The sequence below is a fragment of the Glycine soja genome, chromosome 2 (assembly GCF_004193775.1).
Source record: "Glycine soja cultivar W05 chromosome 2, ASM419377v2, whole genome shotgun sequence".
Classification (NCBI taxonomy): Eukaryota; Viridiplantae; Streptophyta; class Magnoliopsida; order Fabales; family Fabaceae; genus Glycine; species Glycine soja.
In genome coordinates this window covers 46,454,260-46,466,668 of record NC_041003.1, presented here as the reverse complement: position 1 = coordinate 46,466,668, position 12,409 = coordinate 46,454,260, and the positions used below count along the sequence as shown (strand labels likewise).

General features: G+C 35.9%; 1 protein-coding gene and 1 pseudogene across 1 annotated transcript; one reads left to right on the top strand and one right to left on the bottom strand.

The window, feature by feature from the left end:
* Window positions 1-1,948: 1,948 nt before the first annotated feature.
* On the top strand, window positions 1,949-2,870 carry LOC114399051 (pleckstrin homology domain-containing protein 1-like). Its single transcript, XM_028361154.1, has one exon. It carries the CDS (start codon window positions 2,128-2,130, stop codon window positions 2,572-2,574), a length of 447 nt encoding a protein of 148 aa, XP_028216955.1. The 5' UTR covers window positions 1,949-2,127; the 3' UTR covers window positions 2,575-2,870.
* Window positions 2,871-8,849: 5,979 nt separating this feature from the next.
* LOC114399042 lies at window positions 8,850-11,613 on the bottom strand (annotated as a pseudogene).
* Between the last annotated feature and the right edge of the window lie 796 nt (window positions 11,614-12,409).

Below are 12,409 nucleotides of genomic sequence, written 5' to 3'. Positions count from 1 at the left end.
CCACTAGCATTTTAAAAAAGTATATTGTACGGAATTGAATTTATTTAAAGAATATTAAGTAGTTTTAAAATTGTATAAAAACTTATAAGTTGATTTACCTAATAGGAACTTAAAATTTTTTAATAAGAATTTTTAGTTTAATGAATATATAAAAAGAATTATTGAGAGAAACTTCATTAAGAATATTCTCTGGTCAGTGGACTATTCATACAACAAAAATCATCAATGTGTACTATAAAATATCACACACATACACACATTTTTAAATTTATTTTAATTTTACACATTTAATTTAATTAAAAATAACAATTTTAGGACAATTGTTATAGGGTATTGATGCAATATTTTATTTGTAATTATAAGGGAGTAGTTAATATATTCACTAATGGCAGTAAATTTTATGAGTATATCCGTTGAAAACTAATTAATCCCATATAACAAACTATTGAAATACTATTGGCGTCCAATTAAGAAACAAGAAGCGAAATCCCCGAAACTGCAAAACAAGATTCTAGGAGGAAACGGTAACACAATCCATCACAGTTGCTGCTGCAATGGGGGAAACTATGTCTTATACAAGACTAACATCGTTTCTTCAGAAAGATACCTCGTTTCTTAGTCCTTGGAGTTGGGATCCCAAGGCTTCGGAGAATGAGGCTTCGACTTTAAGAAACGAAAAGCAGTACCTTCGATTTCAACCTGGATCATATTTTGCTGTATCGGTAACTTTTCTTTTTCGATCACACATCTCTTTTAGACAATGTAATCAAATAGGATAGTCTTCTCTTTCAGTTCTTCAAAAAAACAAAAACTCTTCTAATATTTTGAGGGGAAACATGTTTTTTTTCTAATTAAGCACTAAACAAATATTTCTATATTTAGATGAACTAAAAGAAAATAATATTTTACAATTTGCTATCTTTTGTAGTTCTTGGTCACGTTTTGTTATTCTGTGCCTAGTTAATAGAAATTGGAAACTCACATGTGATATGTTTTTAGTTAATGGAAACAATGAAACAAACAAGACTTAGGTTTTATTTTTCTCCAGATATTTGACTTGTTGAAAGAGAGGGAGAATCCTCGGGGAGACGATTATCTTCAGATTGCATGGGAATATGAAAAGAGGATGATGAAGATTATTGAGGCCAGATTAAAGCAGAAGCTCGATCCTTTCTATTGATTTTCACATTACTTTCTTGCTTGCACTTCAATAGAATTGAAACAGTACTAAAAGATGTTCCTACGCATTGATATTTCTGAAGCATTAGGACTTATCAAGTTGATATCGGTGAAACTGTGTAGTTTTTCCTAAACAAAGCAATGCCAGTTCTTTGTTATTCTTTTGCCACTATGTGTGTTGTTTTTAATTCTTTTCATGTTTTGGTACATAAATTATTCTTTGCATTAATCTTAGGATAAGAAAAACTGCCAGTGGATCACTTCTTCAAAGAACGCTGTTTCTGGAGTTACTGTGTTAAAACTTAAAACCCCATGAGATAGAGTGTGCACTAGAAATGTAGGAATGGAGAGTGTACATATAGTGTTGTCCATCAATTTTATTAGTCTCAAATTAAAAAAAACATAAGTTAAGGGATAATATTAACACGTTTAGGAAACATAATGGTAATAAATTTGAGAATGTAAATGAAACAAGTTATTTAAAATTTTCTTATTAATAATGTGATAGCACATTATATTTTTAGAGATTTAAATTTTTTTAATCATATTATTATTTGGAACTATCTATTAATTTTATCAATAATTAATATTTATCAACAAAATTAGACTCATTGGTGTTAATAAAGTCTTTTTTTTGTCCTTTTATCTGTTTCATTTGTGGTTAGAATAAAAAAAGTGTAAGTATTAAAAAATTTAAAATAATTCATTAACTGCTAATCAAAGATTTAGATCCCATTAAAAGACTTAATTTTAAGACTTTCCTTGGTGATTAATGATACGGTGGTCTTCCATAGACCAAAATGGTAATTTAAGTGGAGAGAGAGAGAGAGAGAGAGAATCTTGTGCAGCAACGCAGTGTTGTGAGTGAGTTGGGTTTTTTCTTTGGTTTTCCTGAGCTGTGTTTTATTCTCTTTATCTCTCTCTCTGCCCTCTCATCTTCGAGCTCCGATGGCGAGCCTGTGGCGCGCGGCGACCGGCATGACGGAAAACGCCACCGATTACGACGGCGTCGAGTTCTGGTCCAACCCCGAGCGCACCGGCTGGCTCACCAAGCAGGGCGAGTACATCAAGACCTGGCGCCGCCGCTGGTTCGTCCTCAAGCAAGGCAAGCTCTTCTGGTTCAAGGAATCCTCCGTCACGCGCGCGTCTCGTCCACGCGGCGTCGTCCCCGTCGCCACGTGTCTCACAGTCAAAGGCGCCGAAGACATCCTCAACAAGCCCAACGCCTTCGAGCTCTCCACGCGCTCCGACACCATGTACTTCATCGCCGATTCCGAGAAGGAGAAGGAGGATTGGATCAACTCTATTGGCCGCTCCATCGTCCAGCACTCCAGATCCGTCACCGATTCCGAGATCGTCGATTACGATAGCAACAACAACTCCGCCAAGCGCTGACAACCACGCGCTCTCAATCCACGCGCCTCGTTCGGTGATTTCTCCTTTTTCTTGCCTTTTTTTTTTTAACTGTGATTGTGTATATTATTGTTACATATGGATCGCCGATCGTGCTCGTTACTGCGAGGAAACTCTGTTTATGTACCTGAACTGCTATGAAATTGTAATGTTTTTAGGATTTTGTTTTGGATCAATCTTTTCGATTATGTTGCTTCTCAATTTCAACTATAGTTACCTGAACAGAGTTGGAGATTTTCGACGGTGTAATTAAGTTTCAGAAGTTATGAGCTGAACAATTTTCTTCTAAGTGGAAACGCTTGTTTATAGATCATAGTTTGGCCTCGGTTAGAAACTAACTTCCCTCCATAAATCAAATTCAATATCGTTTTGTTGAGATTGAGATCGAATAAGGTTTGATTATATATATCAGTGAAGGGTGAAGAGCTTAATTTGAGTTTCAATTGTTTTGTTATATTACTATTCATGAGCAAGTTCCGTTGCAGAGGGTTTAAATGAAGCTGTGCTCAGCAAAAGTGTGAACTCACAAATGGTTACTTTGAGCATTTTATTCTTTTCTTTCGCTGTGCTTAAATCGAATCCCGTGAGAGAATGGTTAAAGTGGAAGTCCACAGAAACTGGTTGCATTTAACGTGTGGTTTGAAGTGGTGCAGACAACAATAATCTGCAGAAAACAAGTAATGGTGAATGGATGCAAGAGTTATCCAAATGAGAATCTTCAGGGGAATGCAACTAATTTTTCATGATATAGCAGGGTAGCTTCTGTATAATTGCTCGTGACTCCAGTGTAACATCTTATATATATGCCCATTCATTGAGTGGGGAATTCTGCAGAACATTCAACTCCAATCCTAGCATAAAGTCACAATTTTCAGAAGATTCTGATGCTTTATCCCTTCCAGGGTTATGCATTCATCCGTGAAACTCTTTGATGCCCCCATGTTCTTGAAGATTAAATATCTTTACAGCAAATAGTATTTCAAAATGGAATAGAGATCCTTTGTATACTTTAACCAAAGCTTCTAGTGCCTACTGAATTGGATATAGAAAACCTATTGGTTGCTTCATGCAGCAAGTACCTATTTTGCAGAAGCGACCAAGAAGACAATGCTTTGGGCTTTTTCCAACGGACATATGCTGATAAACATTATGAAACTGAGGAAAATCCTTTCAAATACAACGACGAGGATGATTTTCTTTCTCTTTCGAAGAGACCCTTTGTGTTTCTTTGCACGGCCACCTAGAGCATGCAGGGAGCTGCAGTTGAGGTATACTCCGACAGAGATACTCATTTCCAATGAGTGAAATTGCTGAGGTTATTAAAGACACCTCCTGTATCCTGTCGGAAACTCAGATGGTTAAAAGACAAGTTTGTCACCGAAGTCAGATTTCCTAGTTCACAGTGGATTGTGCTCGAGAAATTGTTGCTAGAGAGGTATGGGATTTCAATGGAACTTAAAGAACCCAAGAACAGAGGTATACAGGTATAATTCCACGGACAGTTTTCTCTGCAGCGCGAGCTCTGTTAATGTCAAGCATGCACCAAGTTCTAGGGGAATTTCACCAGACAACTTGTTTGGTAAAAGATTTAATACAGAAATCTGGTTCACGTTTCCAAACTCTAAAGGAATGGAACTAGTGAAGGAGTTGCTGGATAAGTTAACGCAATTGTAACTGCAGTGGCAACGTTGAAGTTTTTAGGATTTTTGCAACTGTAAATGTGGCATCAGTCTCATTTGATTGAAGTTTTCTTCAATCTTAAGGATCACGACTGAAACTGCAACTGTTGTTTAAAACTTCGATCAAACACTACTGAATGCCAAATGTTTGATTACTGCAAATGACTGCATGATGCGAGTGCAGTATTTTAGATTAAATGGAATGCTTCCTTCGAATTTATTGGTGTGCAGCGCAGGTGAGTCGTCGGTGCCAAAATCAATCACATTTATTTTTCTTATTTTTAAAACTTTTTACATTTTGTTAGAGGGTAAATGACTAATTCTTCTCAAAAAGTGTAAGACAATGCCAATTTAGTTTTTGAAAATAATAAATTGATTAAAAAGTTTCTTTTGAAAATAATAAATTGATTAAAAAGTTTCTAAAAGTGTGATTTGTCACTCAGTCCAAAATTATTTAGCTTATCCAAAATTATTTTTTTGGAGAAATTAAAATCATTTATCTTATCCAAAAAGTTGCTTTTAACTTATTTATATGTCAATTTTAATTAATAAAAAAATTAGTGTATGAGAGTGGAGAGTGAGAATCTCACACTCTAAATTGTATATTCTAATTTATAATATAATACATGATTCTGTTAACTGTCACCAATAAGTCATGAGCAACCAAATAAAAAAAAATTGACATTATACTTTAACTCAAAATCTTAAACTCAGATTTATGGATCTTGTTATATGGTGTTTAACTTATGTGAAACTTCACCTGCTTGTAATCCAACATCAACCCCCTTTCAAAACATTAAAAAATAGTTATTATAGGTAAAATCACCCGATTCAATTTAGTTATTCATTTGTATTGACAAATAAACTTTTTTTAAACATGTGTTTAAAAGTTTGATATTCATATTCTTTTGTAGAAAAAAAAAATATTAGTCTCTTCAATGAATCTCGGATCAGCCAGAAAATACCATAGGTTGATCAAATGTTTAGATATAAATTGAAGCCATTTCCATTTCTACCACAAGACAGTGATACAGACATGGAAAAACATAGACGACTAATGATATTTATATTTTCTCTCTTCCTATTTTGTCTCATCTTTTCTTTATTCCGCATGCATACGGTAATATTATTTTTCTCACCTCGTGATCGTCAAAAAAGATACTTACATCACTAGGTTTGAATTGAAGTAGTTCTCAAAGGATCCGGATAGTAATATGTGAAGAAAACAAGCGATGGATGCAAGACTTATCCAATTTAGCGGCAAATCTAATTAGTTTATCACAAAAATGGTACCTAGTGGAGCAGCTATTGTTTGATTGCGTGCAACTCCATTATCACATCTTTTATGCACATTCGCTGAACGGGCAACTCTGCAGAACATGCAAGTCCAATCCTAGCAAAGGACACCAGACACTCTCTGATGTTGCTTTCCATGAGCCTTGTTTCTTCTTTAGTATTTGGAACAAGCAAACGTGAATCTACTATCTTAATGATTCCTTCTGGAATTGCCATCTGACAGAATTTGTGTAGGCTTAGACCCGCACCAAACATGTTATCTGTTGGTCTCATTCATGTCAGCATCTCCAACAGAAGAATTCCGTAGCTGTAGATATCTATCTCCTTTTGGTGATATACTCCGACACCTGCCCCAGACTCTGTTCCAACAACAGCAATTTAGACAAAAATCAAAGATATATCAAATACAACCACACATTGATTATAACCAAATAATTTTATTATTTAATTATAATATACTAATACATGTAAAAGTTTTGTATACTCTCATTCAATCATAGATTTCCATGAATTCTATAATTTTATTAGAATGAATTTGAATGAGACAGTTGTTAAGATCAGGGTTCAAAGTGTTAAAGGTAAAGACTTTGACTTTGTACAAATTGAGACCAGGAAATAATAAACAATGACAACAATGATCCTATCTAATATAAATGACAATAATTTATCTCTGATAAAACAGGAAGTCGACAAGATAACTTGTGCTGTTGTCGCCACAAGGTAATTCAAAAGCATAGGTAAAACATTTTAAAGGATAGACAGCACTTTACCTGGGGGAACATATCCAATGGTTCCTTTAATTGCAGACGAACTAATCTGATCTCTGCTGGAATGTCCTGTGACCACATTAAGGAGTCTTTGCTAACCCAAAATCTCCCAATTGGGCAACAAAGTCATCGTCAAGAAGAATGTTGCTTGGCTTAATATCACAGTGAACTATGGCTTGCTAGGAACCATGATGAAGATAATCCAATGCATTAGCAACATCAAGAGCAATATTTAGCACAAGTTGAAGGGTGAGATTGAAATTTCCAGACTCGAGCTCTTTACTGCTGTGCAGCAAACTATCTAGACTCCCATGAGGCATGAACTCAAAAACTATTGCCTTGAAATCATCCCCATTGCAATCAACACTTGAACAAAAAGTCCAGATATTGAGATTCTTTCTAAGTGTCTTATTTCCAATGAGTGAAATTTCTGTGATGTTATTAAAGACACTTCCTATAGGAACCTCACCATAAAGATGGTTAAAAGACAAGTTCAATGTATTAAAAAAACTCAGATTTTGTAGTTCACCAGGGATTACGCCTGACAAGTTGTTGTTAGAAGGGTCTAGGATTTCAAGGGACATTAAAGAGCCCAAGAAAGAAGGTATGCTCCCATGGAAGAAGTTTCTCTCTACCACAAGCTCTGTTAATGCAGTACAAGCGCTAAGTTCTGGGATAATTTCACCCGACAACTTGTTTTCATATAGATATAATATAGAAAGATTCTTCAAGTTTCCAAACTCAAAAGGAATGGAGCCGGTGAGTTGTTGGATAAGTCAACATTTATCAAACCTTTTAGATTGCCAAATGTTTGATTGGGGATATCACCACTCAAGTAGTTGTCAGAAACGCTAAATGACTGCATGCAAATGCAGTATTTGAGGCTTAATGGAATGCTTCCATCCAATTTATTGGTGCGCAGGTAAAGTTCAGACAACATAGTAAGATTGCCAATGGTGATAGGAATATTGCCAACATATTGTCTTCATCCAGGGCCAATCTTACTAGATTTTTTAAGCTTTCCAATTGAATTTGGAATCCTTCCCTATATAAAATTTTCAATGATAGTGAAGTCAGTTAAACCAATTAATTGTCCAATTCCTTCAGGTATCGTTCCAGATATTTGATTAACATCCATACTAAGCCAACGGAGATGGGTAGATAAATTGCCTATAAGATCTGGCAACATACCACCAAATCTGTTGTCATACAAAATAAGTACTTATAATTGAGTACAATTGGTTAATGAAGAAAGGAAATCCAAATCATTAGTTTCTCCACTCCCAAAACTATTTCCAGCAACTTGAAAAATCTGAAGTTTGTTTAAGCTCCCCAAAGTAGGAGGAATTGGCCCATTAAAACCATTTGAGGAGATATCAAACTTTTGCAATCCGGTGATGTTGGATATTGAAGACGGGAAAGTTCCATTGAAGTAGTTCCCTCCAACCAAAAATTTTCGAAGATTTGGAAAAGCAAGTGCCATATTTGATGGGAGAGTACCATTTAAACCAAGATACAACTCTTTGAAATTTGATAACTGAGCCAAAGCATGAGGTATACTTCCTTCCAAATGATTTCTAGCAAGTGTAAAATTGTGGAGGGATGTAAGATTCCCCAAGGAAGGTGGGATAGTACCAACTAGATCTTTGGCACCAAGAAGCAACTTACTAAGCTTTGTCATGGATCCAGTTCCAAACCATGAGGGAACTTTTCCAGTGAGTTTATTGCACAAGTTAATTACCTCAAGTTTAGAGCAATTTGTAAGTTGGATAGGAATCTGACCATGGAGATTGTTGTGGCTCAAGTCAAGAACTTGTGGGAGAATTTCGCCATGCAAGTGGATGTTGAAAAGAACGAGCGTTCTGAGGAAGGTTAGATTTGCCAAGGATGGTCCAAGAGTACCACCTCAATTTTGATTTTCCAAGTGCAAGACAACACCCTGCCACTCACACAAATGCAGAGACTCGTTCCATGATGGAAGAGCATTAGGCTCTCCATTGGTAAGCTTCTGCTTCAAAGCAAGTAAAGCCACCTTATCACTCTCTGAACTCAAGGTTTGTGAAACAACGCTGTGGAGAAGGATGATTAGAGTTAGAGCCAATGTTTTGCATAGAGCCAATGTTTTGCAAGTAAAGCCACCTTATCACTTTCTTTTTTTGGACTTTTTTTTTTATTTTAAATATCAGCATCCTTAAAATCATCTACATTTTTCTCCGCTAAATTCAAATCCATCATTACATAAATTTTTCTCCACTAGATTTTGAAAAATGGTATTCATCTTTGAAGTCCTATTCTTGCGTTTCTTATACGGTTCAGCGTTTAAGCAAAATAGTTGTGTTTAAAGCAGTGGCGCAGCCACAAAAATTATAAAGCCGGGACAAAAATTTAAAGATAGCAAATTCACATTGTATATAATATGTAAATAGTAATCAATCAAAATAAAAGAGACTCGTCATTTTGTCAACAAAAATATAGTTTAAAATAAAAGAGATAAACATAATCTTACAATAGCAGGTTAAATAAAATTACGAGGCAAGTGTCCTTTCCAAGACTTCTTTGCGGTAAATGTTCGAATAATATCAATATCATCAAGCGACTTGAATATCTCCCGCTCGGTGTAACATACCATCAAGTCATTGAACCACATATCGTTGATCTTATTGCGCAATTTAGACTTGATAATCTTCATTGCTGAAAAAGCTCTTTCAACGGATGTTGTCGACACGGGCAATATCAAAGCTAGCTCAATAAGTTTATAAACCAATGGAAATACCAAATGTTTCTCAGTTTGAACCATCTTCATAGCCAAACTTTGAACATCTTCACAAGTGGAAAAAGAAGCATTTCTTCTCACTTGAAGCACATAAGTTTCAAGTTGATCCCTAATTGTTCCTCGGTCATCATCAGAAAAGTCTGCATGATAAATATCAGCAAGACGAGCAAGCTTATCAACATCAAACTTGGAGAAAGAGTTCTTGGGGTCAAGACATGAGAAGCAATCAAGTATAATGTTACTTCCTTCACTAAAGCGGTGATCCATCTCCACACATATTTTATCAATAGCAACATAAAAAATCTTTGCACCGTAATGATGAAGATTAGTGATAGTCCTCCCTTCTGCTCTTGAACGACCCCGAACCGGTATTTCGTCATCCATATTTGGTACCGGAATACTTTTAGCTACACAAAATCCTTGGACATCGGCAAAAAAATTATTCCAGCCACTCTCTCATTGTGCCCAACCGAGCTTTGACAACATCAACTAATTCCATGGCATTCACAATATTAAGATCTTTTCTTTGCAATACATTTGAAAGCTCGTTTGTGATACCATTTAACATTAACCTCAAAATAAAAGCAAATTTAAAGCTCTCCATTTTTTCTATCAAACCTGATGCTTGAGATGGTCCACGTCCATCTTCATCAACCATACTAAGCACCTTTAACACGGAGGACCACATTTGATCCAAACGAAGCAATGTAGTATGATGTGAACCCCATCTAGTATCCCCGGGTCTAGTGAGACTAGATGATTGGTGTAAGCCCCTTCCTCTAGATATCTCACCACTCTCAAGTTTATTTAAAATATCTTTGTGTTGTGCCTCTGTCAAAGCATCCCTCCTCTTACAAGATGCACTTGTTGTATTCACAATCAAGGTGATGTACTCAAAGAAATCATGAATAGATGAGCAACTACTAGTAACAGACACAACAACCAATTGCAAACGGTGAGCATAACAATGGACATAGAAAGCATAAGGATTTTCATCTAGAATTTTTCTTTGCAAACCATTAAATTCACCTCTCATATTTGAAGCTCCATCATATCCTTGCCCTCGTATCCTTGAAATAGATAATGTGTACTTATCAAGAATACCATAAAGAGCATCCTTTAATGACTTAGATGAAGTATCTGTGACATGATGTAGAGCAATAAATCGTTCCACAACATTCCCTTTGTCATTCAAAAACCTAAAACAAATTCAACCAGTTTACTTGGCGGCATAGAGAGTAATAGGTAATGAAAATTGGAAATTGGAAAATACAACTACTAACCTCAACATCATCGCCATTTGCTCTTTGACGGATATATCACGTGACTCGTCAATAAGCACGGAGAATTGTCTATCACCAAGCTCTTCCATAATCACCTTGGTAACTTCATGTGCACAACACGTTGCAAGCTCCTTTTGAATGTCACCGCAAGTCATTTTGCAATTTTTTCCACCACGGTCAAAAGCATCCCTCACTTGTTCATTCTGAGATTTTACCCAATCTACCATCTCTCTAAAATTGCCCTTATTTAGCGAAGTAGAGGATTCATCATGGCCACGGAAAGCCATGCCTTGTGCTATGAGATATCTTGAACAATCTAAAGAACAAGTCAAACGAATCTTATACAATTCTTCTGATTCCTTGGTTGCTTTAGCAAACTTACTTGTCACACTTTGTCTTTGATTATTATAATCATTGTAGTGCTTGACACATGAGTTGTGCAAACTATTATGACTACCAACATGACCTTTCAAGCCTTGAGATGCATGCTTCCAATCTCTATATCCGCTTTTAGTGAAGACTTCAAAACCAAAGTGCTCGGCCCTCCCGGGTTGCTTAAATAGAAAACAATAAAAACAATAAGCTGCATCCTTTATCTCACTGTATTCTAACCATGTATAATTCTTATACCATGATTTACTAAATGCTCTTTTAACACTTCCAAATTGAGTACGAGGAAAGTTTGACAAATCTGGTTGCATTGGACCCTTCAATATATATGCCCTCCTCACTTGGTCTTGAATATCCGGAGCATACTCATTAATTTGTTTCCTACGACCTGGATCACGCACAATCTCATTTGGATTAAACTCATTAACCACATTATTAAGTGGTGGTTCTAATTCAGCTTCCGGTTGCACAACATTCACATTCTCAATATTTTCTCTATCAACCAAAAATCTCCTCATATCTGAAATAAAGATAAAATAGTTACAAAATTGTAGCAAAGAAAATTTTAGTGTTTGCAATTGATATATTAGAAAACTCTTTTGCAACCATGTATGTAGTGCAACACAAAAGACCAAAAAGAAATTATTAACTTAAGCAATCAAAAGTCTTTTCCTCTAAGCTTTTTTCCATATTAGAAAAGCAAAAAAAAAAGGGAATAAAATATGACTTTTTCTTCATCAATAAACGTGCTCTTAGTGGGGAAGAAAAAGAAAAAGTGTCCACTATGACTCTATGAGTTCACTGTTCACACTTGAAAAATGGAAGAAAAATTAAAGAACATGGAAGTATCACAACAAACAAAAACACTTTCCATCTTAATCACTTTTATTTTTCCTAACTTACCTTACCTGCGGCTGCTATGGGATTATGGAAGAGAAGACGGCGACGACGGCGCGGAGAGGAGGAAATAGAAGGAGTCGGCGATGGAGGGAAGAGAAGACACAGAGGAGAGGAGGAGGGAGGCGGCGGCGACGGAGGGAGTTGGAGGAACTGCCCACTGCTGGATTCGGAGAGACGGAAACTTTCCGTTTCCTTTTTCCTTTTTCCTCTTTCTTTTTTTTTAAATTTTATTTGTTTTTTAAGACTAATAAAAAAATATTGGGCTTGTAACCAAAAAAAATGCCTAGCTGAGCCCGGGCATATGCCCCTGCTGGCCGCATGGTAGAACCGCCACTGGTTTAAAGGAAAGAAAGTGAAGCTTAATAACACCATTGGCAAAAATTAAAGAAAAGACAAGACATAATTTTCTTTCATACTTTTTCTACAGTATACATCTATAACTATTGGATTGTTGACAGCTATTGCATGATCATCTTTGTAATTCATTTCCATCATTCTCTGTCTTCCAAAATTCCATTAATCTGATTTCATACATGCATTGCCCTCCCTTCCTGGAAAGTTTTATTGGACTTTCTATTTTGCGTGTGAGAAATCCAAGTTTGGGTGGGGAACGTTGCCCCCGCATGTGGAATATTTCTGTTCGTACGGTTTAATACTGTCTGATATCACTGACTATTCTTCAATGAATCTATTGGAATTTACAAGTATTCTTCCAAGAAGTTAGGACTT

Bases quoted from the DNA above. Each gene is read 5' to 3' on its own strand.
- LOC114399051 (XM_028361154.1), top strand. From the start codon at position 2,128: ATGGCGAGCCTGTGGCGCGCGGCGACCGGCATGACGGAAAACGCCACC.